Source organism: Capra hircus, chromosome 18 (assembly GCF_001704415.2).
Source record: "Capra hircus breed San Clemente chromosome 18, ASM170441v1, whole genome shotgun sequence".
NCBI lineage: Eukaryota > Metazoa > Chordata > Mammalia > Artiodactyla > Bovidae > Capra > Capra hircus.
This window is the reverse complement of record NC_030825.1, coordinates 54408660-54433658: the sequence shown is the minus strand read 5'-3', so window position 1 is coordinate 54433658 and position 24999 is coordinate 54408660. Positions and strand designations below refer to the sequence as shown.

The 24999-nt window shown below is 55.4% G+C and overlaps 1 protein-coding gene across 3 annotated transcripts in view; it reads left to right on the top strand.

Moving 5' to 3' along the window:
• SYMPK (symplekin) overlaps window positions 1–24986 on the top strand; it is a 33260-nt gene extending 8274 nt beyond the window's left edge. For all 3 annotated transcript variants that reach the window (XM_018062631.1, XM_018062633.1, XM_018062632.1), the window contains exons 8-28: window positions 108–357; window positions 1678–1848; window positions 3044–3283; window positions 4975–5129; window positions 7462–7612; window positions 8780–8984; window positions 9825–9975; window positions 10913–11148; window positions 12173–12254; window positions 12406–12519; window positions 13725–13872; window positions 14934–15094; window positions 16574–16682; window positions 17014–17114; window positions 17697–17787; window positions 18862–18963; window positions 22429–22616; window positions 23522–23698; window positions 23924–24019; window positions 24249–24575; window positions 24740–24986. In XM_018062631.1, the coding sequence (XP_017918120.1) occupies window positions 108–357; window positions 1678–1848; window positions 3044–3283; window positions 4975–5129; window positions 7462–7612; window positions 8780–8984; window positions 9825–9975; window positions 10913–11148; window positions 12173–12254; window positions 12406–12519; window positions 13725–13872; window positions 14934–15094; window positions 16574–16682; window positions 17014–17114; window positions 17697–17787; window positions 18862–18963; window positions 22429–22616; window positions 23522–23698; window positions 23924–24019; window positions 24249–24575; window positions 24740–24877 (3393 nt within the window). In that variant the 3' untranslated portion in view covers window positions 24878–24986. The remainder of the gene's footprint in view (window positions 1–107; window positions 358–1677; window positions 1849–3043; window positions 3284–4974; window positions 5130–7461; window positions 7613–8779; window positions 8985–9824; window positions 9976–10912; window positions 11149–12172; window positions 12255–12405; window positions 12520–13724; window positions 13873–14933; window positions 15095–16573; window positions 16683–17013; window positions 17115–17696; window positions 17788–18861; window positions 18964–22428; window positions 22617–23521; window positions 23699–23923; window positions 24020–24248; window positions 24576–24739) is intronic.

The following is a 24999-nucleotide window of genomic DNA, read 5'->3' as shown; positions in this document are numbered from 1 at the left end:
TGAATGTATTTATCATCGTTGATGGATCTCTGAGTTGTGGCGGAGTCGGTGATTGGTGTCTTGTCCCCATCTGCCTGTCTGTCCGCCCCTCCCCGGCCCACACACAGTGGATGGTGAAGTCACGGGTGATCAGTGAGCTCCAGGAGGCCTGCTGGGATATGGTGTCAGCCATGGCTGGGGACATCATCCTGCTGCTGGACTCTGACAACGACGGCATCCGTACCCATGCCATCAAGTTCGTGGAGGGCCTCATCGTCACCCTCTCGCCCCGCATGGCTGACTCGGAGGTGCCCCGACGCCAGGAGCACGACATCAGCCTGGACCGCATCCCTCGTGACCACCCCTACATCCAGTACAGTGAGTGCCCCGTCAGCTGGTCCCATTGGCCTGGCACTGCACCAGCTCCCTCCTCCTCCTCCTTCCCCGTTTCCCCCTCTCTTCTTAGTTTTTCATTTCTGGAATCAGTTTAATACAGCCCTGATGCCACGTTCAGATCTCAGCGTTACCTCTCTTACTCACGCGAGCTGGGGCAAACTACTTCTTTCTGAACTTTGTCTTGCTTTTGTAAAATGAAAGTGGTAATGGTACCCTTCCAGGCTTGTAGTGCTGTTCCATGAGAATGTGAGCACTCAGTAGTAAATACCAGCTAGTTACACAGTTTTTCTGATTGCAAACTATAAAAGTAGCACAGGCACGCTTTAGTGTCAAGCAATAAATACGGAGGAGTAGAAAGGGAAATTACTTCCTTCCCCGGTCCTGCTCCTCAGAGATGAATACCGCTAAAAGTATTGTTTCCTTTCGGACCTTTTCTGTGCAGAGACAGGTGTTTATATGTGTGTGTTCATAGTTTCTGTGTTTGTTGGGTTTATTGTTTACAGAAAACAGGGCCATTCTTAATACTCCCAGCTGAGAGGCATGAAAGTGGAATGGCTTGTGTTTGAATCCCTGCTCTGCCTTTGAGCACCCGACCTGTTCTCTCTGAGCCTGTTTCTTCATTGGTAAATCCAGAGTTGTTACTATGGCATCTCCTTTAGGGTGTTAGTACGAGCTTTTTGATGAGTTTATATGGCTGGCCTAGTAAGCGTTCCACAGATACTAGCTGTTCTTCTGGATTGTTTGACCACGTTTTGAACTCAACAAAAATTAAGTTGCATCTTTTCCAAACAGTATCATGTTCAGATGTTACAAAATATTCCATTAGAATGGCTATATTATATTCTATATTTTATTCACTGTTTTGTATTATGTCGGATCCAGTAGGTTTTTGCATAATAAGTGTCAGGAAAGATACTTGCCACAGTTGTTTAGTCACTTTTGGTGACTGGATCAAGGAACATGGTGGTTCAGAGAATTTCGAGTCCTTTATCTGTGTGTTGCCACATGTATACATATTCAGAGTTTTACATCAGTGCAGTTCAGACAGATTCCTTATAGTTGGATATGTTAAATTATTTCTACTTTGTCAGTATTGCAAGCCCACGCTTTGAGCGTCATCTCTCGATTTTTATTAATAGTATTATAGTCAGACTCATCACGCACTAAATCTCCTGAGTTTTTTCAGCCAGTCACAGCGTATCCATGTACGAGGATCTCTCTCCTTTTGGTCCCAAAGACTGCTCTCTCTGGAGGCCAGGGAGAAAGCCCCCTACTAACTGGTCCTCTTCTCTCCCTCGTTAGATGTGCTGTGGGAAGAAGGCAAGGCAGCCTTGGAGCAGCTGCTCAAGTTCATGGTGCACCCTGCTATCTCCTCCATCAACCTGACCACAGCCCTGGGCTCCCTGGCCAATATTGCCCGCCAGAGGCCCATGTTCATGTCGGAGGTGATTCAGGCCTATGAAACCCTCCACGGTAGGTTGGTCCCCTCCCCTGCTTCCCCTGTCCACAGACCAGTCTCCTCTTTTCTGAGAAAATGTGGGCTAAATATCAGGCCCCTAAAGCATTCACCATCGTTAATCTAGTAGGTTATGGACATAAGGAAGGATTCTCCAGATTAGACACATATCTTTCAGTGATTGCAGGTGACAGAAACGTAGTTCAGAGCTGCTTTTAACATTGAGGTATGTGTGGGTGAAGTGACCTGGTGTCTTAAGTACTTCAAAATACTCCAGCTCTTCCCCTGTCTCCCCTAAAAAAGCAGGAGGAAAGATGTGCCAAGATCAGTGAAATGTTGATGGCTACATGGTGATTCATTACCCTGGTCTCTACTTCTGTGCATGTGTGAGACTGAAAGGTGCGGGGCTGAGGTGTGAATGTGTGAAGATCAAGAGTCCCTCTGCTGGCTCTAATGTGTCTCTTTCCTAGGGTAGAAAAGATGGCCCCCAATTGTTCCAGACTTCCATTCCATCTTCTTGGCAACCCCATGGGGAAGAGAATGTCTCCTTCCCAGCCATTCCAACAGAGGTCCAAGGGCTCATTGTTTCTGATTGGCCAAGAAGACATTGTGAGCCTATCTCCCAACCAATCACAATGGCCAAGGAATTGCAGTGTTCTTACTGGCTCTGAGGCTCTTGCCCCCGTGGACTGAGAATGGAGCCCGGGTGGTTCCCTCAAAGGAAAATGGGAGTGTTGTTGGCTAAGGAAGTGGGAAAGGATGCTGGGCAGGCACAATTGCAGGCATCCTCTTTTGCTGTGGAACAGGAGAGACTCACCTCTCAAGGTGATTGTTAGACGTTTGAAGGTCATTCTGGTGTCAGGGACCAACAATGAACTGTTGTGGCAGCTCAGTTGAAACATTCTGCAGGTGATTATTGCTTTCCCTAGGAACAGTGTGTTGGAATTTCCAGACCAAAGGTAGAGGGAGATGAGACTTAATGTTTAATAAAAGGGAGGCCGGGTTTTCTGTTTTAAGGTTGACTAATACCGAGGGAGACCTCTCAGGGGAATATCAGCTTGTACAGGAGGAAGGCCATAGTAGATCTGAGAGTGAAGGAGCTCTGCCAGGAGATGCCCGCCACCACTGCCCAAGGTGGGGCTTAGGAAGGCAGGTGGGCAGGGCACCATGAGCTCTGTCCACAGCATAAAGCTCATGCTACTTTGCTCGCAGCCAATCTGCCCCCAACGCTGGCCAAATCTCAGGTGAGCAGCGTGCGTAAGAACCTCAAGTTGCACCTGTTGAATGTGCTGAAGCACCCAGCGTCCTTGGAGTTCCAGGCTCAGATCACCACCCTGCTGGTGGACCTGGGCACGCCTCAGGTGGAGATCGCCCGCAACATGCCCAGCAGCAAGGATGCCCGCAAGCGGCCCCGAGACGACTCGGATTCCACGCTCAAGAAGATGAAGCTGGGTGAGCTGAGGAGCCGGGTCAGGCTGGGCAGGAGGTGGTGGCAGGGACTGACCACATCCAAAATGTCTAATTATTTATAGGAAACTGTAAGCTTAATTTACATGATAGATTATATTGTATAAATATGATGATATATAATAAGTGATGTCAAAGTAAAATTATTAAAGAATATAATATACTCAAAAGTAATTACTTAAGTTATACAGAAAGGAGTAAAATGAAAATAGTCTCCCTTTCATCCCTCTCCCCCAAAGTAACAAAGCCACAAGTATTAACACTTAGGTTTTCTTTCAGAAATGCCTTTGATATGTAGAGTTCTCCTTTCCTGTGAAGTAATCTTGGGGGTGGGGGCTGTGTTGCAATACACAGAGCCCATGATGCTCCCCCCCAAAAAGAAAGGATGGGATTTTTTTTTTTTTTTTGAAAAATAACTTGCTGAGTATGAAGATTGAGGTAGAGATCTGTTTTTCTCCACCTATCCACGTGATTTATTTATTCTTTATTTTGGCCACTCCTTGTGGCATGTGGAATCTCAGCTCCCTGACCAGGGATTGAACCCACGATCCCTGCAGTGGAAGCAGGAAGTCCTAACCACTGGATCTCCAGGGAATTCTGTGAATGTCTGATAGCAGCTTTCCCACAGTTTTCATCACATCAGTGTATGCCACCCCAGCAGTGTGTGAGTGTCAGGTACCCCACTGGGTAAACCCTGGGTATAAATGGTATCCTTGGTTTAAATTTGCTTTCTTGCCTGTTTTGGAGTTTTACATTTATTAGCTGTTTGCATTTATGTGAAGTACCCGTCCTATCGGGCTACTCAGCCTTTTGTAATTGAGTTGGAGGTGCCCTTGGTTAATGCAGGGTATCAGCTCTGTTGCGTGTGTTGCAGACTTGACGAGATTGTGTAACATGTCATATTTTTGCCTTAATCTACTTAAATCATCATTCTATTGAACATTCCAGCTTTCCCACTTTTATAACTACAGCTTCAGGGAACATCTTTGCACACAAAGCTTTTTCTCTAAGGTTCATACTAAGTTAGTTTTTCCCCCTGAGCTAGAACCTCTGTGCTTGTATTCAACCCAGCCTGTTCTTGATAGACTTTGTGTGCTGTATCTCTGTAGCGTCAGTGTTGCTGTGAATTCGCTGTGCATTTTACCTTAGCTATATCTGTAAGTTTTTAGGGTAGATCCTATAAGTGAAACTGCTGTGTTGAAGAGGTATACACGTTTAAAATTTTGACCTACTATCAAACTGTCTTTCCCAAAGGCCATACCAGTTTATACTTCCACAGTTCACACCCCCACTAACAACTGTCACTACTAACTTTTTGTTGTTGTTGTTCATCATTTAGGCAAATCTGTTGTCTTATTAGGATGTTTTACTTTTTCTTGATTCTCTGTGAGGCTGAGCACTATTTCAAAGATAGGTGTTTTTCAGCAATAAAGCTCTGTGAGCTTATTAGTTAGCCTTTTTGTCTTCTTGGAGCTTAGTGTGGTCAGCCAGGCTGGTGTTTACATTTCTCAGATGAGGAGAACTGAGGCCTAGAGAGAGGTGGGTAGTTCCCCAGGGTCACATGGGCACACTGCTGCTGTTTGCTGAAGCTGCTTGGGGGCAGGGGTACCTGAGAGGAGAGAAGGGCCGGGTGCTCCCTCCAGAGAGCCAGCATCTCATCGTCTCCTCCATCCCAGAGCCCAACCTGGGGGAAGACGATGAGGACAAGGACTTGGAGCCAGGCCCCTCGGGAACCTCGAAGGCCTCAGCCCAGATCTCAGGCCAGTCAGACACAGACATCACGGCCGAATTCCTCCAGCCTCTGCTGACACCCGACAACGTGGCCAATCTGGTGAGGACGCGTAGGGGCCTTTTCCCACGAGGCAGGGAGGAAGGGTCTCCAGTCTCCCCCTGCCTTTCCGCTCTACACTGCCCACCTTTTGCACATAACATCAGACCTGAGACCCTTCTGTTCTCAGGGCTGGGAGGGTGTGGTCCACTGGGCCTTCCTCACCGTGGATGGACCTCTTCTTAGATGGTCTTTATTCCTTCAAGAGGTCACTTGTCACACCGCCCACCCCCCAATCACAGTTCCCCTTCGGGTTTTCTAAGTCTCGGTCTAGACCCACCCACTCTCTCTCCTTTCCTTTGCAGGGAGGGCCTATTAGGTCTGTTAACTGGAGCATCAGCCCATGACTTGTTTGTTATGTGGTATGGGATTGGCATTGGGGGGGTTGGGATGACCAGTGTTATTTTTAGATTTTCAAAGATGTCCTGCTCCGAAGTAACAGAACCATTGGTTTGAGTTGAGGAGGCAGTTGGACTGGGGGAGGGGCGGGAACGTGGGAGGGTGGTGGTCCTCACATCAGTCTTCAGGCTGTAACAGCACCGAGATCTTTTTGTTGGATGCTCCTGGAGAATCTCTCTTCCCATGCTTGACGGCAGTCCCCATCAGCTTTCCCTTCTCTCTCCCTAGAGGCTCCAAGGGGGTTAGTTGCTGGGCAGTTGGGGCAGTGAGTTTACTCTCCAGCTCACATCTCTTGGGTGAGCTCCAGGCCTGGATGTCTGGCCACCTGCATCTTTCTCTCCTTGAGTGTTTTACAGGCACCTCAGACTTAACATGTCAAATCTCAGCTTGTGAAATTTCTCCTCCCACTCCAGTACAGGCCCATAGCCCCTCCTGTGTTCCTGGCACACATGCCTCTTGTCCCCACACCAGAAACTTGGAAGTTCGGCTCTTTTCCTCCGCCTCCCCTCCAGCCCTTCCCCTCTTCCCCATCCCTGTGACTGACCCCTGCCCTATCCAGGCCCTGCCCTCTTCCCACAGAGGACCACTTCTTCCTGGCTCTGCCTTCTACTCTCCCTGCGGCAGCCAGAGGCATCTTTGTCAAGTACAAGTCATGAAGCTCCTCTGCTCAAATCCCTGCCAGGGCTCTCTGCTTCCTTCCAGATAAAACTTAAATTCAACTTGCCTTCGGCCCTGTCTGATTTGGCTCCCATCAACTTGTTGTACCTTACCTATCCCTGTCACACTTCAGGAAATTGTCTTTTTCAAATTATTGGCATGGCGTTGTTCACAGGATTCTTTTACTCGTAATGCGTGCTGTCTCTGTAGTAACGTGCCATTTTTTTGTCCCTGATACTGTGTCCTTCCTCTTTATTTTGTATATTCTTGCCATAGATTTGCTTGTTTTAAGCCATTTCAAAGAACTGGCTCTTAAGTTTTTTGATCGTCTTTCGTAACCTTTTCTGTTTTATTTCTGCTGTCTTTATTTCTTTTTTCTTTCTTTCTGCTGTCTTTCTTTCATGTAACTTTCTTTCAATGTTTTTCCCCAAAGGTAAATGCTTGGCTTATTAGTCTCCAGTCTCTGATAGCTCAGTTGGTAAAGAATCCGCCTGCAATGCAGGAGACCCCAGTTCGATTCCTGGGTTGGGAAGATCCCCTGGAGAAGGGAGAGGCCACCCACTCCAGTATTCTGGCCTGGAGCAAAAGAGTCGGCCACGACTGAGTGACTTTCACTTTTACTTTTCTTCCAATGTAAGCATTTGAGGGTCCGACTTTCCATTTAAGTACCTGTATCTTCCGTGTTTTATTTCATTATCTTTCTCTTGTAGTTATTATTTAAGAGCATGCATTCAAACTTCTAAGCCTGTAGGGGGTTGAAGTTATCTTTTGTTACCGATTCCTGACAGACGTGGATGTGTTCTGTTAGGGTACTGATTTTGTGTTTTGTTTGTTTTAAATCAGTTTCTAGCTTATATTATACTCTGTCGCTGAACCTCCTTCCAGTCTCTGGGCAGAGTACCAGCTCTGGTGCCTCTTAGCCTTCTCTCATGCCGTTCCCACAACCTGGAATTTCCCCACCCACCTGCCCCCACCGCTGCAAGGCCTCACTCTCTGTCAGTCTGCTTCCAGCCCACCTCTCAGTTCCCAGCCTACATGCCACCGCCCAGAGAAGCCAGAGCTGTCCTTGGCCTTCCTGGTGTGACACCTGGCCCCCTTCCCTTCTCTCGTATGCCAGCCACACTGCATCAGTACTCGTTTTCTCTCTCGCTCTCACAAGAATCTGTGATCCATGAGGCCCAGGCCTGTCCTCATCACTGCCATTTTGCCAGCGTTGGTCTGGGTGTGGAACCAGCGTCCATTGGGTCAATAAGTAAGGAAGGTTCCTGGCATCTCGCAGGTCCTCATCAGCATGGTGTACCTGCCTGAGGCCATGCCCGCCTCCTTCCAAGCGATCTACACCCCAGTGGAGTCAGCAGGCACTGAAGCCCAGATCAAGCACCTGGCTCGGCTCATGGCCACGCAGATGACGGCCGCAGGACTGGGGCCAGGTGAGTGCCGCAGGGAGCTGACCGAGGCCAGGGCTGGCACTGTGGCCGCTGGGCTCTCCTTACTGGAAGAGCACCTCTTGGTCGAAGCGCAAATGGAGAACCATGTGAGATCTTATTGTCAGTAGTCACAGGCCCCATAGATAGAGTGAGTGCTCAATATTTGCAGGCCCTGGGCTTTGAGGCCCAGCAGACCTGGGTTTGAGGTCTGAGGGGACTCAGACTAGCTCAGCCACTTAATAATTGTGTGTCTTTGGCCAAGTTGCTTAACCTCTACAAGCCTCGGGTGGTTTCCCATTCTCACGGTGCTGCTGAGGTTTAAATGATGTACAGTGAAACTCACAGCTCAAAGTGCACAACTTAGTGGATTTTCACAGCGAACACGCCAGTATAAGCACTACCCGGGTGGAGGAGGGCTGCCACCAGCACTCTGGAAGGTTCCTTCTTGCTCCTTTCCAGTAGAGACTCAATGCATCCCCTGTCCCCACTTCTGTCTCCGTAGGTGAGTTGTTTTCGTTTTGAACTTCCTAGCAATGGGATCATGGCCTCTGGCTTACTTTAAACTCAGCATAAGTTTTTGAAGTTCATCCATGTTGCTGTGTAAGCCAAGCGTTTACTTTTTTATTGCTCATTAGACTTGCTTTATGTGAATAGGCCCCCATTTGTTTATCCACACTCCTCTGTTGACGGACATGTGGGCTCTTTATACAGTTGTTGGCTGTTACGAGTAAAGCTGCTGTGCCCTCATTTGTGCTGAGTTTATACGAAGGAGTGGAACTGTTGGGTCTTGATTTGGGGCATGTTCGGTGCTGTTTGAAACTGCTCATCAGCTTTCTAAAGTGGCGATACCTGGTGTTACTCCAACCAAAAGACAGTGAAGTTTCTTGTTTGAACCTCAGTCGTTTTATTGCAAAGTGGGGATGAAAAATGTTCCTGCTCCAGAAAAGCATTTTGCAGAATTTTTTTTTTTTCCTAATTTTTTGCTCTTTTGGCCATGCCACAGAGCTTGCAGGATCCTCGTTCCCCAACCAGGGATCCAACCCACGCTTTACAGATTTAAATGAATTTCGGATGTGCAAGGCTTAGAGTGGAACCTGGCCCACAGGAGGCCCTTGGGTGGGAGCAGGTGGTTCTGACACACCCAGAGCCCGTTTGCTGCCTTCCCCTCAGGCGTGGAGCAGACCAAGCAGTGCAAGGAGGAGCCCAAGGAGGAGAAGGTGGTGAAGCCAGAGAGCGTCCTGATCAAGCGGCGCCTGCCCGCCCAGGGCCAGGCCATCTCGGTAGTGGGCTCCCTGAGCTCCATGTCCTCCCTAGAGGAGGAGGCACCCCAGGCCAAGAGGAGGCCGGAGCCCATTATCCCCGTCACGCAGCCCCGGTGAGTCCCCTGACGGCACGGTGCAGGAAACTGGGGCCTGGATTTGGTGTGTATGTGACAGGCAAAGGCAGATAAACGGAGATCAGTCTGGGCCAGGATCTCAGATTCCAGAGTCAGTGCCGTACCCACTGAACCTTATCTGCTGTTTTCATGTATATAAAACTACCATCTTATATCTAAAATGGGGCTGATCATATCTCTCTGTCTTTGAGGATGAGAGAGAATTAAATGAGTTCACAGTGCTGGTTAGAGGATTAAATCGGATGGCACTTGGTGGACAGGGATCACGAGGTAGAAAGCACTTAGCGTGGTTTCTAGCACGTAGGAAGTGCTCCTGGCTGTTCCCATCACTGTCCCCTTCATCACCTGCCTTACAGACCACAGAATCCAGCCTCTCCCTGCCCTGTCCCCAACCTAGGCTCGCCAGCAGGGCCTGACCTGCTGCCCCTCCAGGCTCTCTGTTCGCCTTGCTCCCTCCTCCAGTCACACCAACCTGTTGGTCGGCCAAGCATGTCCCCACTTGGAGGCCTTTGCACTCCCTGTTTCCTCTGCCTAGAGAGCTCATCCCCAGACACTTGCAGGTCTGATTCGCTCACTTCATTCAAGTCTTACTTACATTGTCATCCGTTGCTTGCTTCTTACAGCAGCCTCCCCTCAGATACCATGTACCAAACCTGAACAGCACCCTCTGCCTTCCCGTTGCCCTGCAGTGCCTTGGGGTCATGGGGGAGTTGGAGGGACAGCGTGGGGTTGTCTCTGTCTGTATGGCCTGGGGTGGGGCCCGGGTTCCAGAAAGGATGTTCAGAGTCACCATGTCCCTGTCCGTACTCCTGCACGTAGGCTGGCGGGCGCTGGTGGGCGCAAGAAAATCTTCCGCCTAAGTGACGTGCTGAAGCCCCTGACGGACGCGCAGGTTGAGGCCATGAAGCTAGGCGCTGTGAAGCGGATCCTGCGGGCCGAGAAGGCTGTGGCCTGCAGTGGGGCCGCCCAGGTATGCCCCCGTCCTCCCAGCCCCTCCTCCCAGTCCCTCTCTCCAAGAGCCTGCCGCACGTCCCAGCGGAGAGACGGGCCTCCGGGTTAACCCTCCCTGGCTCCAGACTCCAGCACTGGAGCTCACCAGCCGCTTCTCCCAGCCTCACTCTGACCTCCCATAAAGCAGATACGACAGCAGCAGCTCCTCAGACGACGTGGAAGAATACGTGTGTGGACACGCGTGCTCTGTCCCCCAGCACAGGGGGCTGCAAGGAAGGGCCCCCTGCACGGGGCTGTCGGGGTGCTTGCTCCTGCTGTGGTTCACAGCATTCTCGTTCTTTCGCCGCAGACACACTTATACACCCACAGCTGCTTTAAATCCTGATTCCGCCAGTTGCTAGGGATTGCAGCCTCAGTCAAGTGGCTTTTTCCCCAGTTTTTGAAGTTTAGTTTTAGTTAACCAAATAGTATATGAACGTGTGCTTTCTGTTCCAGTTATTTCCAGGCCATAGAGGGACCATAAGTCTCCTTTGGCCCCCATCTGCAAGCCATCCCCCCGACAGAAGCAACCAGTAAACACACTTGGGGAGTCCTTCAGGATCATTTTCTGTGTACTCAAGATAATACTAAAAATTTAGATACTTATATTGTAGCTGCACTTGAGATACAGTGTAGCTGTTTGGAATTTTATATATCTATGATTTAGATATTGCTCCTAGAAATTTTAGCTATTACTCCTAGTTTTATTCTGTTATTTTTTTCTCCCTTTTCAGTTTTTTTCCTTCCATATAAATGAGACCTCCTGAAAATAAGGTTCTTTGGCTTTCCTTCATCATTACCACTGGGTCTGCGCTGGCTCCCTGAGGCTAGGCGGGAGCAGACGCAGGGCACGGTTGGGGGTGCCCGGCATTGCCCTCGCCACCCCACGCCGACACAGATCCTCACTCCCGTTTCAGGTGCGCATAAAGATCCTGGCCAGCCTGGTGACGCAGTTCGACTCGGGCCTGAAGGCCGAGGTCCTGTCCTTCATCCTGGAGGACGTCCGGGCCCGCCTGGACCTGGCCTTCGCCTGGCTCTACCAGGAGTACAACGCCTACCTCGCAGCTGGCGTCAAGGGCGCCCTGGACAAGTACGAGGACTGCCTCATCCGCCTGCTCTCCGGCCTGCAGGAGAAGCCGGACCAGAAGGACGGGTGAGGGGGCGGCCCTGCAGCCCGCCGTCCTCAGGGGTCCCCCGTCCGTGTCCTGCCTTTGCTTTCTGGGTTCCAAGCAGCTCTTCCTCAGCACCCGAGTAGGTCCTCCATGCGCCTGTCCTGAGCCGCCGCCTCTCCCCGCCCTCCCCACGCACAGAACAGGTCTCTGCAGTGTCGCTTTGTCCCCCAGCTCTGCGGCTTGCTCTCTGACTGAGCGGCGTCACTCACCTCTGGGCTTCCGTTTTCTCCCATGATGTGTGCTAACTGCCTGTTGCAGAGGCCTGTTCTGGGGGTCAACTTCTCGCCATCCCCATCTCTTGCCTGAATTGGTTCTGTAGCTTCCTCCTTGCTCTTGACCTCCAGCGTATCCATTCTCCAGCAGCACAAGTGACAGTTGATAATGTAAAGCCTCTTATTTCCCCACTGAAAACCTTCCATCGTCCTCAAGATAAAATGCCACTTCCTTAATAGGCCTCGTGAGATCTTGTATAATCTAGTCGCCACCAACCCTCTCGAGCCTCTTTCTGGCCTTTCTGCTTTTCCCTGCCCACCCCCTACGCCCTGCCCCGACTTTAGCCGCACCGGCCTTCAGTGCTGTGTTCTCACACATGCCTTAGGTGGGCACTTTTCTGTTCGCTGCCTGGGGTCCTCTCCGCCTACTCCTTGCATGGCCAGCTCTTTCTTAGCTACCAGCATTGGCTAAAGCATCTCAGAGCAGCGTTTGGTGGTCACTGTGTCTGAAATACAACACCCTTCACAACTCCCCCCACCATTCCCTCCCATTGCTCTTTTAAACAAGCTAGGAATCCCCATTGGACAAAACAGAGAGGCAGTCACTGCCCATGTCACCACCCCCTCCCCAGGCAGCATTTGAACCCGACTCTGTTGCTTCCATAGCTCTGTCTGCAGGGGGTCGAGCAAGCACTCTGTAAGGGGTCCTGCCAGCTCTGAACTGCAGTCAGCAGGAGGGGGAAGCCCAGGGGCCTCTCCTCTGCAGCTGTACCCGTCCTTCCCCCTCTGGCAGGATCTTCACCAAGGTTGTGCTGGAGGCGCCGCTGATCACCGAGAGCGCCCTGGAGGTGATTCGCAAGTACTGCGAGGACGAGGTGAGGATGGGCGTGACTGGAGCCGTGCTCACTGCATCCTGGGCTGGGGTGGGGGTTTCTGTGAGGGCCCCGATCTGACTGAGGCAAGGGAGACACCCCAGAGGCACACTGCGGGTGCCGTGAGCTCCGGTTCCCCTCCTTCCTGCCACAGAGTCGCACCTACCTGGGCATGTCCACTCTCCGAGACCTGATCTTCAAGCGCCCATCCCGCCAGTTCCAGTACCTGCATGTCCTGCTAGACCTCAGCTCCCACGAGAAGGACAAGGTGACCCCCCACCCCTGCTCTGTGCTGGGCTACACTCAGCCCGTCCTCTGTCCCTAGTAACCAGCCCCATCTTTTCCACATGCCCCTGAAGGCTTCTGGGCCTGCTGCCCTTCTTGTGCAACTTGGTGGTGGTGGCTTTTCTGCTTTTGATGGCACGAGGCTGCTTAGAATGTACACACATAGACACACGCACACCGCCCCCCCCCGCAGGATGGCAGTCCATTTCGCTCTTACTCCGCCCGTGTTGGTGCACTCCCTCTTAAGGCCTGGTGCTGTGCTGGGACCCGGGGGCCACTGACCAGGAGGGGAGCCGTTGTGACCACACAGTGTGTCTAGTGCCTGGAGTGGAGTAGGGTGTGCAGCCAGGGAAGGGAAGTGGTCTAAGGAAGACTTCCGGAGGAGGGGTCGCGCGAGCCAAGACCTGCACTGAGTGGACGGGTGTGCCCTGCACAGAGGGTCAGCGTGTGATTGAGAGGCCCTCGGTCCATACCTGCACCTGCCTGCCGCCAGCTCCTTCCTGACATCTCATGGCCATTCACTCAGCAAACCCTCCCTGCTGGCTCGGCCCCGAGGTGCTCTTGGGGACAATGTGGTGCCCAAGACTGGTCCCTGTTCACATGGCTCCCAGCAGGGGATGTCTGAGTGAAACAGGATCTAGCCAGTGACAGGCATGCCAGCAGTGGGAACCTTTTGTGCCAAGTCTCAGAGCTGGGGAGAATGCAGTCACTTTAAGAAAAGTGAGGGCTTCCCTGGTAGCTCAGACAGTAAAGTGTCTGCCTGCAATGAGGGAGACCTGAGTTCGATCCTTGGGTCGGGAAAATCCCCTGGAGAAGGAAATGGCAACCCACTCCAGTACTCTTGCCTGGAAGATCCCATGGATGGAGAAGCCTGGTAGGCTATAGCCCATGGAGTTGCAAAGAGTCGGACACAACTGAGCGACTTCACTTTTTCGAGCAGCTAAGGAAAGCTGCTTCCAGTTGGAGTGTAGCAAGACAAGAATGAACGATAAGAGATGGGATGGGGCGGGTAGATGGTGGGGTAGTACAGGGCCTTGAGTTGGGCCAGGAAGCCTCTCTCCCAAGCTGGTAACCAGCCTTGGGCATGGTAACTCAGCCACAGCGGGCCTTTCTCAGATCTCCGCTTGTTTTCACACCACTGCCGCCAAGCTCAGAGCAGCCGACCTTCCCCCAACCCCCGCTCCTCAGGTGCGTTCCCAGGCCTTGCTGTTCATCAAGCGCATGTACGAAAAGGAACAGCTGCGAGAGTACGTGGAGAAGTTTGCCCTCAACTACCTGCAGCTCTTGGTCCACCCCAACCCGCCGTCGGTGCTGTTTGGAGCCGACAAGGACACAGGTTTGGCGCAGGTTCTCCAGAGGTGTAGTGAGCTGGGGGAGATGGCCTGCTGCTGGAGACCGCCAGACAGCAAGAGCTGGATGAGCAGGCCTAAGGTGGCAAAAGCAGGAGCCTGTGGGAACTCAGAACGGGTGCCTGGCCCAGCCTGGGGGGTCAGGGAGAGTGTCCTGAAAGAGGGAGCAGCTGGGCTGGAAGCCGAGGACCAGGAGAGTGAGCCAGTGATGGGACTCCAGGAAGGGCCAGGCAGGTTCTTTGCAGACCATTCCCTTAGCAGAGCTCTAGGTCCTCCAGCATGGCAGACTAGGAGACCCAGGCCCCCAGGTAAGGGCCCATTAACCTGAAAGGTTCTGGCCGTGGCAGAAAGCAGGGGGCTTCTAGGAGCACAGGAGCCCCAGTGCAGCCTGGGTGCCCGGCCAGCTTCCCAGGAGAGGTGCTGGCTCTGTGACCCTGAGGTGGTGCAGAAAGAGGAACTGGGGGGCTTCCCTAGTGGTCTAGTAGTTATGTCTGCATGCTGCCGATGCAGGGGGCACAGGTTCCATCCCTGGTTAGGGAACTAAGATCCTGCCACACAGTAAGGTTAAAAATAAGTAAGAGTTGGGCACAGGGTTCTAGGCAACAGAGCAGCACGTGCACAGGCTCCAAAGTAGGGGCCCCAGGAGCCCGTCAGGAGGCTGTGACCCAGCACACAGCCCCGGAGGCAGGGCAGCCCTCAACAGGAGCTGGCAGGGAGAGCGAGGCCAGGCGCCCCTGAGGGCCCTGGTTGGTGGTGAGAGCGTTGAGCAGGGGAGGGGCAGGGCCTGATGTGCTCTTGGGAAGATCCGTCTGGGTTGGTGGTCAGGAGACCAGATGGGAATGTAGGGCAGAGACTTCTAGAAGGGGAGCAGGTCTGGTTGCACCCCATTTCCCAGAGGACTGGCTTCCTGCCCTGGGACAGTTTGCTTCCCAGGCCCAGCTCCCACTCCCTTCTGTGCCTGTCGCCCCCCAAGAAGAGCCAGGCTCTGGGCAGGGGTGAGGGGGAGTGAGGCCCGTCTGATCCTCACCCCCCACCCCTGCCCTCTTAGAGGTGGCCGCACCCTGGACCGAGGAGACGGTGAAGCAGTGCCTGTACCTCTATCTGGCTCTCCTACCTCAGAACCACAAGCTGATCCATGAGCTGGCGGCCGTGTACACGGAGGCCATCGCTGACATCAAGAGGACAGTGCTGAGGGTCATTGAACAGCCGGTGAGGCCCCTGGCCCGCCAGGCTCTGCCCACCGGTGGGCGGGGCTGAATACCAACTCCAGCCTGCCCCTGCCCCTCCCCCGAATGTCCTCCCCCTGCTGAGTGCGGAGGCTAAGGGTCATCACCCCCAACCCACCTCCATCCACTCCTGAGAAGACAGCAGGGTAGCCCTGTAGTTAAGAGCTTCCAGTGGGACAGACCTCGGCTCGCATTCCATCTCTCTCCTTCTCACTGTGTGACCTTGCACCCTTCAGTTAAACCCAAGCAGATAATTCAGACCAGCAAGCTTGTTGGAGCAATTCTGTGGCCTCATGCCAGGGAATACCTGTGTCCCTGTTGTCATGTATGAGCCATCCCTCCCCTGCCTTGCTGACAGGGATCTTTCCTTGTCGTGGCCCGAGTCCCTGCTGCTCTGGAGCCACAGGGTCACCCACAAGAGAAGCAGCGCAGGTCCAGGCTGGCCTGTGAAATGCAGAATGTCTGTTCTTCCTTTCTGTCGCCAGATTTGAAACTGCTCTTCTCTATCTCTGTTCCTGACATTTATTACTGAGAATTTCCACCGTAAACCACAGGAGAAAACGTGGCAGGTTAATTCCCACGTACCTGCCTCCCAGAGTCAACAGAGTCCTTACCTGTAACGTGGGGGTAATAATCTGGTTGTAAGGAGGAAGCAGATTCTTCTCCCCATTGTCGCTGTGAGCCCACCGGACTGTGAGCTCCTTGAGGGCAACGACTGTCTGCTCCACTTGCAGTTGGGCAGAGGAAGGGACGAGCCCTTGACACCTGGCCCTCCTCCACTCCCTGTGTTTGGTGCCCGTGGGTGGGTTAGGGGGAGGCTGCAGACACTAACAGTTCGAGCCCTGATCTGAGCCAGCAGCAAAGCTGGCACCCGGGTGGTCACAGGGGGAGGTGGGCAGGGGTCACTTGTGCCTGCAGAAGCCAAAAAAGTCTTCACCAAGGAATTGAAGAACAGCTTGGGCATCAAAGGTCAGGTTGAGTCCCAGAGACCAGGCCTGGCTTGCCCGCTGGGAGGGCAGCATGCTAAGAGCTGGAAGGAGCTGCAGAGGTTGTGTGTGTGTGAGGTTGGGTGGAAGAGACCTGGACGCTTCTGCCAACCCTGCCCACCTTCCCCAGATTTCCCCCACTTCTCTGAAGCCTGAAACCTATTCTTTTCTCCCTCTGCTTTATTGAGATACAACTGATATACAACATTATCTTAGCTTAAGGTCTACAACATAGTGATTTGATACATGTATATGAAATGATTATTACCATAAGTTTAATTAACATCCATCACCTCAAAGAATTACTGATTTTCGTCTAACGATGAGAATATTTGAGATCCGCCCTCTCTTGCCAGTTCCTCCTCCAGAGTCCCAGCGTCCTGCCAGCTGCCTGGTCTCTGACAGCTCCCCAAGCTCTCCCCCTGGGCCCCCATCCCCTCACACCGCTCTGCGTCTCCCCTCTCTTTTGCCTGTAGATCCGGGGGATGGGCATGAACTCACCAGAGCTGCTCCTGCTGGTGGAGAACTGTCCCAAGGGGGCGGAGACACTGGTCACACGCTGTCTGCACAGCCTCACAGACAAAGGTGCCTCCCAGGACCCCATCCTTCCTTCTCCTCTCCTGTCCCAGCCCTCCCCATTTCCCTTCCCAGGACCTGGGGATCAGAGCCGCTGGGTCCCTAGACACTTGTCCCTCTTGTGAGTCTCTCCCCATCCTTGGGCCTCAGTTTCTCTGTGCAGAAGGGTGCACTGCTAAAACGCATTTGAGAAACCAAGGGGCCAGGGGTTTCTGCTCTGAAGTGGAGTAGGCCCTCCCCGCCCCTGCCACGCACCCACCACCATTCGTTTCTCCTCAATGTCCACTCTCACCCCACCGCCGCCAGCCCCTGAGCCTCCTGCTTATTCCTCCGCCTGCAGTGCCCCCGTCCCCGGAGCTGGTGAAGCGGGTCAGGGATCTCTACCACAAGCGACTGCCAGACGTCCGGTTCCTCATCCCAGTGCTCAATGGGCTGGAGAAGGTACGGAGCTGCACGCCTGGATGCCCCGACCCATGGGGACACGCCTGGCAGGGCCGGGAGGAGGGAGGCACCCGGGCACCCTCGTCAGATGCAGCCAGCACAGCCTGGGTCTTGTCTGGGTCACTCTCAACTCGGCAAGCCCCGCCCCTCTCTGAGCCTCAGCTTCTCCCTCTTGTAAGTGAATATCCCAGTGATCCACCACGACCCAACCCGCCCTATACACAAAGTGGAGCCACAGAAGCAGGGCAGGGGCGCCTCCGCTTGTGCGTGTGCTTCCGCTGCCCCAGTCTTGTTCCTCCCAGGCTGTGGGACCTCGGGTGAACCTCCATCTCCTCTTGGAGGAGGAGTCATCAGGCCAGCCCAGGGGCTCACCCGGGGGTGATGAGGCTGGGGCTGGGTCAGGCCCAGTGAGCTGGTAAAGCTAAACCTTGAGGGACCGAAGAGAAGGAGAGGGGGAAGGCACTGGGGGGCTAGGTGGGGCCAGAGCTTGCCCCTCACCACCCCAGGGTGAGCAGTGGGGAGGCTTCTCTGGAGTGGGCAGGGGCCGTATCTGACCTGCCCTCCTCTGCCTTGCCCTTGCAGAAGGAAGTGATCCAGGCCCTGCCAAAGCTCATCAAGCTCAACCCCATCGTGGTGAAAGAAGTCTTCAACCGCCTGCTGGGAACCCAGCACGGTAGGTGATGTGCTCGCCTCCCTGCCAGGGGCCAGCTTAACCCTGGCCCTCGTTTCCTTTCCCAGCGGCTCTCCCAGGAGACCCCACCTCAGGTGCAGGAGGAAGAGATCCCGGAGGTGAGATGTGGAATGCTGGGGGAGGGATGCCTCCACCTTTAGGTGAGGGGGTGTTCATCTTGCTCTCTGAGGCTGCCATTTAGACTTGGCGACATCTCGACATCTGTCCCAAGCTCCTGGGCCACCCTCCCATGACACTTGGGGGTGGTTTCATCCACATTGGGGACAGAACTCTGGGACTGAGGGCTGACTCTCTATAAGCATCTTCTCTTCCAGGACCTCAAACATGGGCTCCATCCCTGCCCTTCCTCAGGTCTTGCCTGAACCCCTCCGGCTGTGGGTGAGGGGCCTTTTGTTCGAGTTTGGACTCGCCCTGGTCCAAAAGAAAGAAAACTTTCAACCTAGACAGACTAGCAGATGACGTAGGATAGATTCCTCAGCCCTCACCCCAGGGGCTGGAGCTAGGGAGGGTGGAAGCTGTCTGTTCCGCCTGTGACTTGGGGACTCAAGACACACAGGCGAGTGTCTGGGACCCTCGACACCCCCCAGAAGAGTGCCGTCTCCCGCAGCCTCGTCCCTGTGGCATTCAGCCCAGGCGCTGTTTGCAAGAACTGTTGCCTGGCCCTCTTGTTCAGTCCAGCAGACTCCCCTGCGCCTCTCTGCTGTGCTGGGGACCTGGGATGAGCTTGTCCTCGCCCTGCCCTTGTGGGTGCACAGCCTGGGCCGGGACAGGGGAGAGTGGTCGAGTCACAGGGGAGAGATGCTGGGGCCCCGGTGCAGGGGCGGGGGGGCACAGTGAAGGCTTGAAGGCCTCTGGCTGGAATGGTCGCCAGCTGCCGCCTCACTGGGGCGCCTCCTGGTGTTCTCAGTCTCTCCTCCGCTGCTCCAGCCCTCTGTACCCCTAATCCTAGAGGGCGCCTTGTCTTCCTCTGCTGCTCCCCGAGTCTAGGGGGGCGTGGACCTGTCTCTCAGGCCTCCATACTATCTCCTCCTCCTCCCCCGCCTCCCCCTGCTGCAGGTGAAGGGAACTCAGCCCTGTCCCCCCTGAACCCTGGAGAGCTGCTCATCGCCTTACACAACATTGACTCAGCAAAGTGTGACATGAAGTCCATCATCAAAGGTGAGGCCCCCGACCCCGCCCTGCCCCGACCCCCTCTTCAGTGGCCTGGCCATTGCGGACCCAGGGAAGAACCTTGGGCTGGAGTCGGCCCCCTCTGGAATCAGCCAAGTCGGAGACTGTGCCCCGCACAGCCCCGTCTCAAAGCTCTGGACGCCAGCCTCGATCTTTCCATCCCTCCTCCTCTCCTTCCTTCCCCCCCACCCCATCTGAGGAACTGATGCACCCCCTGCGCACCAGCTTGCAGCCCTCAGGAAAGATGGGAGAGCCCTCCTCCCCGGTCCCCAGGGGCCTGAGGAGTGAAAAACACAGAGCCCTTGGCCAGGCTGGTCAGAGGCAAGGGCAGACAGCACGCAGCAGGCGTCACTGGACCGGGAGAGCTGAGCCCGGAGAGCGGCCCTCCCGGCCGGGCAGTAGGTGGCAACCTGGCCGACTCATCACAGTGAGCAGTTTCCCAGTGGCAACTGCCACTGTTCACCTAGCGCTTAGTCTGGGCTTCGCTTTCCTAAGTGCCTCACAGGCCCACCCGCCCAGCCACAACACTCCGTTCCTGCTAAGTATGCCGACTTCTGTTTTGTAGTCTGAGTGGAGGTTCCAGAGAGGTTAAGTAACTTGCTCAGGGCCACCCAGAAGCTAAGTGGTGTAGTGGACAAAACAGAATCGGAAGTTGAGGGACCTGGTTCTGCCTGCAGATGGCCTCCTGGGTCCCAGGGCAGCGTTCCCTCCCTCCCTCCGTGCTCCCCTCCCCCCCCAGTCCCCTCCCTCCCCCCGCACTCCCCTCCCTCCCCCCCGCACTCCCTCCCTCCCTCCGCGCTCCCCTCCCTCCCTCCGCGCTCCCCTCCACGTCCTCCATGGCTTCAGGTCCAGAAACCATGCTTTCCCACGGAGGCTGGAGCCCTTACTGTCCCCTGCTCTTCTCAGAAGACAGCTGGCCTTGTTTCCTCCTCTCTCCTTGAAAAGCAGGGAGGAGGGTTTTCCCTCCTTGCTAGTCTCTTGTCCCGCCTGAAGTAGCGTCATTGACTTATTTCCTAGTCTTCCTCAGCAGATTCTCTCAGGAACCTTTAGGTCAAGAGAGGAGCTTCTGAAAATATTGACCACACGCTACAACTGAGAGGGAACTCAGGCCTCTAGGGGAGGCGGTGAAGTGTCCCAAAGCTGAGGCTCCGGGAGTGGTCGTCTTACGCACCCTGGCCCCTTAGGTGACCTCTGAAAGTTATGAGCCCATTCCCAAGGACAGTACCCACATGTGACCTCGTGTACCATTTGAGGGGACTCAAATTGTGTTAGCATGGCCTGGTTCTGGAACTGCAGAGCGGATCCTGGCTGGATCTGGTGGTTTGGGGGCGGGGGTCTGGTCAAGAAAGGAGGTCAGGGTGTAACCGTGCAGGCCCCGCCCACCGCTCCAGTGACACCCATTCACGGATCTAGGTTTAGTCCTTGATCTTACACAAGGGAACCGGGGCCCAGTGGGGGAAAGGGCTTGACCACAGGTCACACGCGCAGCCAGCACCCAGGCCCTGGAGATGTCAGCAACGCCCCGCCTGGTTTCTCCCTACAAACCCAGGCCCACGCGGAGCCTCTGTGTTGCTAGCTGTCAGCAGCCCTTCAGCTGGTCTCCCTACTGGCTGTTCATCCCAGAGCACCTTCTCTGCTCAGGCACCCGTGCTCCTCTCCGTCGCACCAGTAACCCTGCCTGACTGTTAGCTTCAGGTCCTGTTTTGTGCCCCATTGGACTCCCCAGTATCTGACAGTCATCACTGGCATTCACTTTCCTTAAACCACCCTCTCTCTGATGAGTTTTTCTATAGCTGGACCTGTCTAGCGATTAAGACTCACTGCGCACCTCTGCTCAGCCCTGTGCTGGGCCTTGCTGAGAACAGCAGGGATGGGGACAGTCCTGGCCCTGCCCTCCCTGGACTCACAGGCCATACCTCCAGTAACAGTCCAGAGTGAACAGGACTGGGGCAGGGGGCCCAAAGGGGCCCCCTGACTCTCCCTTGGGTGGGATGTTAGGGAGGGCTTCCTGGAGGAGGGGACACCTGAGCTGAGACCACAGGATGAACAGGGGTGAGGAAGCAGGAGAGGTGATCCATGCTAGCAAGGCCTGGTCCTGGAACTACAGAGCAGACCCAGCTGGATCTGGCTGAGGATGGAGGTGGGGGATGGAGTCGGGCTATAGTGGTGTAGGCCCTGCCCACAGCTGGTCTCTCATAGACCCCAGTTCAAGGTCAAACTTGCTCTCTTGAGGTCCTGTGGCACGTACAGGGTCAGGTTGAGCTTTTGAAAGACCCCCTCAGGCTGCTGTATGGAGGGTGGATTAGAGGGTGGGTGGGAGGCCCAGGAGGAGGCTGGGGTGGAGCTGAAGGGGAGGAGAGGGAAGAAGGCTGATTTTGGAAGCTTTCTGGCAGAGCAGGCAGAAGCCAACAGCTACCTTGAGGAGGAGGAGGAGGAGGAGGAACAGCCTCTGTCGGGCGGGTCCTCTTGCCCTTTGTTCACCTTCTGCTCCCTGCAGCCTAGATGCCCCCTGTAACCCGCCTCCAACCTCCTCCCTGCCTGTCTGCCTGCAATGCCTCCAGCCTCCCTCTCTTCCTTACGGGAGCTCCCCAGCCCCCATTCTTTGTAGGCGCCCACCTCTGTTCTCCATTAGCCTCTCAAGGATTGGGGGGGCCTCTCTTCTAGCTCAATAAAGACTTCCTGGTTGACAGACTCACCTGGCAAGTGGTGTTTGGGGCAGAAGGGGTTCAGAGGCAGTTCCCACTAACAGTGGATCCGAGCACCACTGATCTCACTGATTCGGGGTCCCGTAGTGCGCTCCTGAGGGGCCTACCCTCACGGTGCTTGTGCCGCACCAGCCCCCCTCAGGCCCTTCCTGGTGCTCATTGTGTGCCCAGATTTCCTCCTCTTGCCCCTCCCTCGTGACTCTGTGGCCTGTGACCTCCACGTCCCTCCAGGCCTGGTAGCGCCCGAACCAGCACGAGCCTCGTGCACTGGGTTGAAAGCAGGCAGTCTCTTGACCAGTCTGCTGGTGGAGACCATGGCTCTTGTCCCCTGAGGGATTGCTTATGGAAGTCCCAGCTGCTTCCTTCCAGTAGAGGTGGAGGTGCCACGCCATCCCAGCCCAGCCACAGTGGGTCCCCGGGGGTAGGCAACATATGTCTCTCCCCTCACCCTTTCTGGGCATTGTTCCCCAAGAGAGAGGGCCAACGTCTTCCCAAGGCCCGGTGGGGCTTCCAGGAGATGGACGTGTCCTCTCCCTCACCCCCAGCTCCCAGGCTTTCCAAGGATCAGACCACAGTGTCCGCTTCTGGGTAGGGGGGAATCTGACTTGCCTGGAGCTTGAGGGAGTTGGGGCTGGGCCTCCTCTCATGCGGGCAGATCACAGGGCTGAGGCTCTAAGGGGTGGTGGGGCTCCCACTTCCCAGGGGCTGCTGGGCAAAGGGGACAGGTCCCCTCTCCGCCTCCTCACAGCCACCAACCTGTGCTTTGCGGAGCGGAACGTGTACACGTCGGAGGTGCTGGCCGTGGTGATGCAGCAACTGATGGAGCAGAGCCCCCTGCCCATGCTGCTCATGAGGACCGTCATCCAGTCCCTGACTATGTACCCCCGCCTGGGGGGCTTCGTCATGAACATCCTGTCCCGGCTCATCATGAAGCAGGTAACCCGCCCGACCACCCTGGGCTCCCAGGCAGGGGACTGCCGCAGGATGCGCTGCCCGGAGACTTGGGGCAGAACCCCAGGCTTTTTCAGCTGGTTTGGCCCCTGTCCCAAGGGAGCCCTGGTGCAGAGGACAAGCTCTACCATGACTGGCAGACTGCCGAGACAGTACAGCCCTCTAGGGGTCACTGCATCAGACAGCTGTAGCGGGGCAGGGTGGCGAGTGAGGCTGTTGGGTGGTGGGAGTGGACTTCGAGAGGCGCACGTCCCAGGCGCTGTGGCTGCCCCTTCACAGTGCTAGTCACTTAGTTGTGTGCCACTCTGCAACTGCGTAGACTGTAGCCCACCAGGCTCCTCTGCCCCTGGGATTTCCCAGGCAAGAATGCCGGAGCAGGCAGCCATTCCCTTTTCCAAGGGATCTTCCTGATGCAGGGATCGAACCTGGGTCTCCCACACTGCAGGCGGATTCTTTACCATCTGAGCCACCAGGGCTGCCCCTTGTCCCCCATCATTTGGCACTGAGTCAGACAAGAGGCATCTTGAGCTGAAAGATGGCCCCAGTTTTCAAGAGATGCTGGAAATGTTTTATGAAACAAAAAACGTCTATCCACAAGCCTTCAGACTGGATTCAGACCACGGGTTGCCACTTTGCAACATCTGGCTTAGAGGTTAAGTGCAGATGCAGGCAGATCTGGCGGTCAGTTCTGCCCTTGGTACCTGTGTGACCCTAGACGAGTCCCGCACCTCCCCGGGCCTCGTAGGTTTAGCAGGGCTAACGTCGCCCTCTAGAGGCGGCGGTGAGAATGCAGCGAGACATGGCCTTGGGTAAGGTCTTTGTCCCAACTTCTGGGGCGGCTCGCTGCCTGCAGGCCCCCTCACGACTGCTCCCTCCCTGCCCGGTCCCAGGTGTGGAAGTATCCCAAGGTGTGGGAGGGCTTCATCAAGTGCTGTCAGCGCACCAAGCCCCAGAGCTTCCAGGTCATCCTGCAGCTCCCACCCCAGCAGCTGGGGGCCGTCTTTGACAAGTGCCCAGAGCTCCGGGAGCCCCTGCTGGCCCACGTGCGCTCCTTCACCCCGCACCAGGTACCCTCAGGTGTGGGGTGGGTGGCCCCATGGGTCCAGCCCTGTGGGACTGAGGTGCCGGGGCGGGGGGTTGGGGGGGGTGGGGTGCGGAGGGCAGCCCGGCAGTATCACGAAGGTCCTGGAGTCTGGAGAGTCAAGGACACCAAGGGTGTGAGTGGGACTTGGGGGAGGGGGGTGTCTCCGTGTCAGAGCTCTCCACAGCGCCCCCATCTGCTTTTCCCCTAGCAAGCACACATCCCCAACTCCATCATGGCCATCCTGGAGGCCAGCGGCAAGCAGGAGCCAGAGGCTAAGGAAGCACCTGCCGGGCCCCTGGAAGAGGTGAGGGTCTGCAGCCCCTCCCCAAGCCAGAAGTCCCCGCACCCCTCCTACCCACACCAGCCATCTCTGCGGGGAGGGGCTGGGGAGACGGCAGCCCCTTACCCCCGTGCCCTCTCTGCTGTCTGCCTCAGGATGGTTTCCATCTTTTCCCCCACCATCCCCTTGAGAGCAACCTGGGTCTTGGGTCCCAGCCGTCCCTGAGGTTTTGTGTGTCGCCTCGCACCCCCAGGATGACTTAGAGCCTCTGGCCCTGGCACCACCTCCGGCCCCCCGACCCCCTCAAGATCTCATCGGCCTGCGGCTGGCCCAGGAGAAGGCCTTAAAGCGGCAACTGGAGGAAGAACAGAAGCTGAAGCCTGGGGGACTGGGAGCCCCCTCCTCGTCCTCGTCCTCTTCCTCGGTGCGGCCAGGCCCCCCCCAGTCGGAGGAAGCCATTGATTTCCGGGAGGAGGGGCCTGAGTGTGAGACCCCGGCCATCTTCATCAGCATGGACGATGACTCGGGGCTGACTGAGGCCGCACTGCTGGACTCTAGTCTTGAGGGACCCCTACCTAAGGTAGGGACGACCGCCCCAGAGCAACAGAGGGCGAGAAAAATCAGGGCCCCGGGTTAAGTGTGTGTGCCTAGTGTCCAAGCGGGGAGGGGGCGGGAAGGGTAGGGCCTGAAGAAGTACTGGAGGTGCGACCACGCTGTCTAACCTGCCCCCTCTTCTGTCACCAGGAAACTGCAGCAGGTGGATTGCTTTCAAAGGAGGAGCGGAGCCCCCAGCCCCTCACAGCTGCTGGAGAAGACACAATGCAGACCCCCAGCCCTGCCACTGAGGAAGCAGGCGAACCGGAAACCAAGGGGAATAGCTGACGGAGCTTGTTGGGGGTTGGGGGAGTGGGACTGGGAGCTCAGGGAGGCCGGGGAGGGGCTTGGCCGAAGGTGCTTTGCCTTTAAAAATTAAACAAGTAAAAAAGATCACTGGTCTGGGGTAT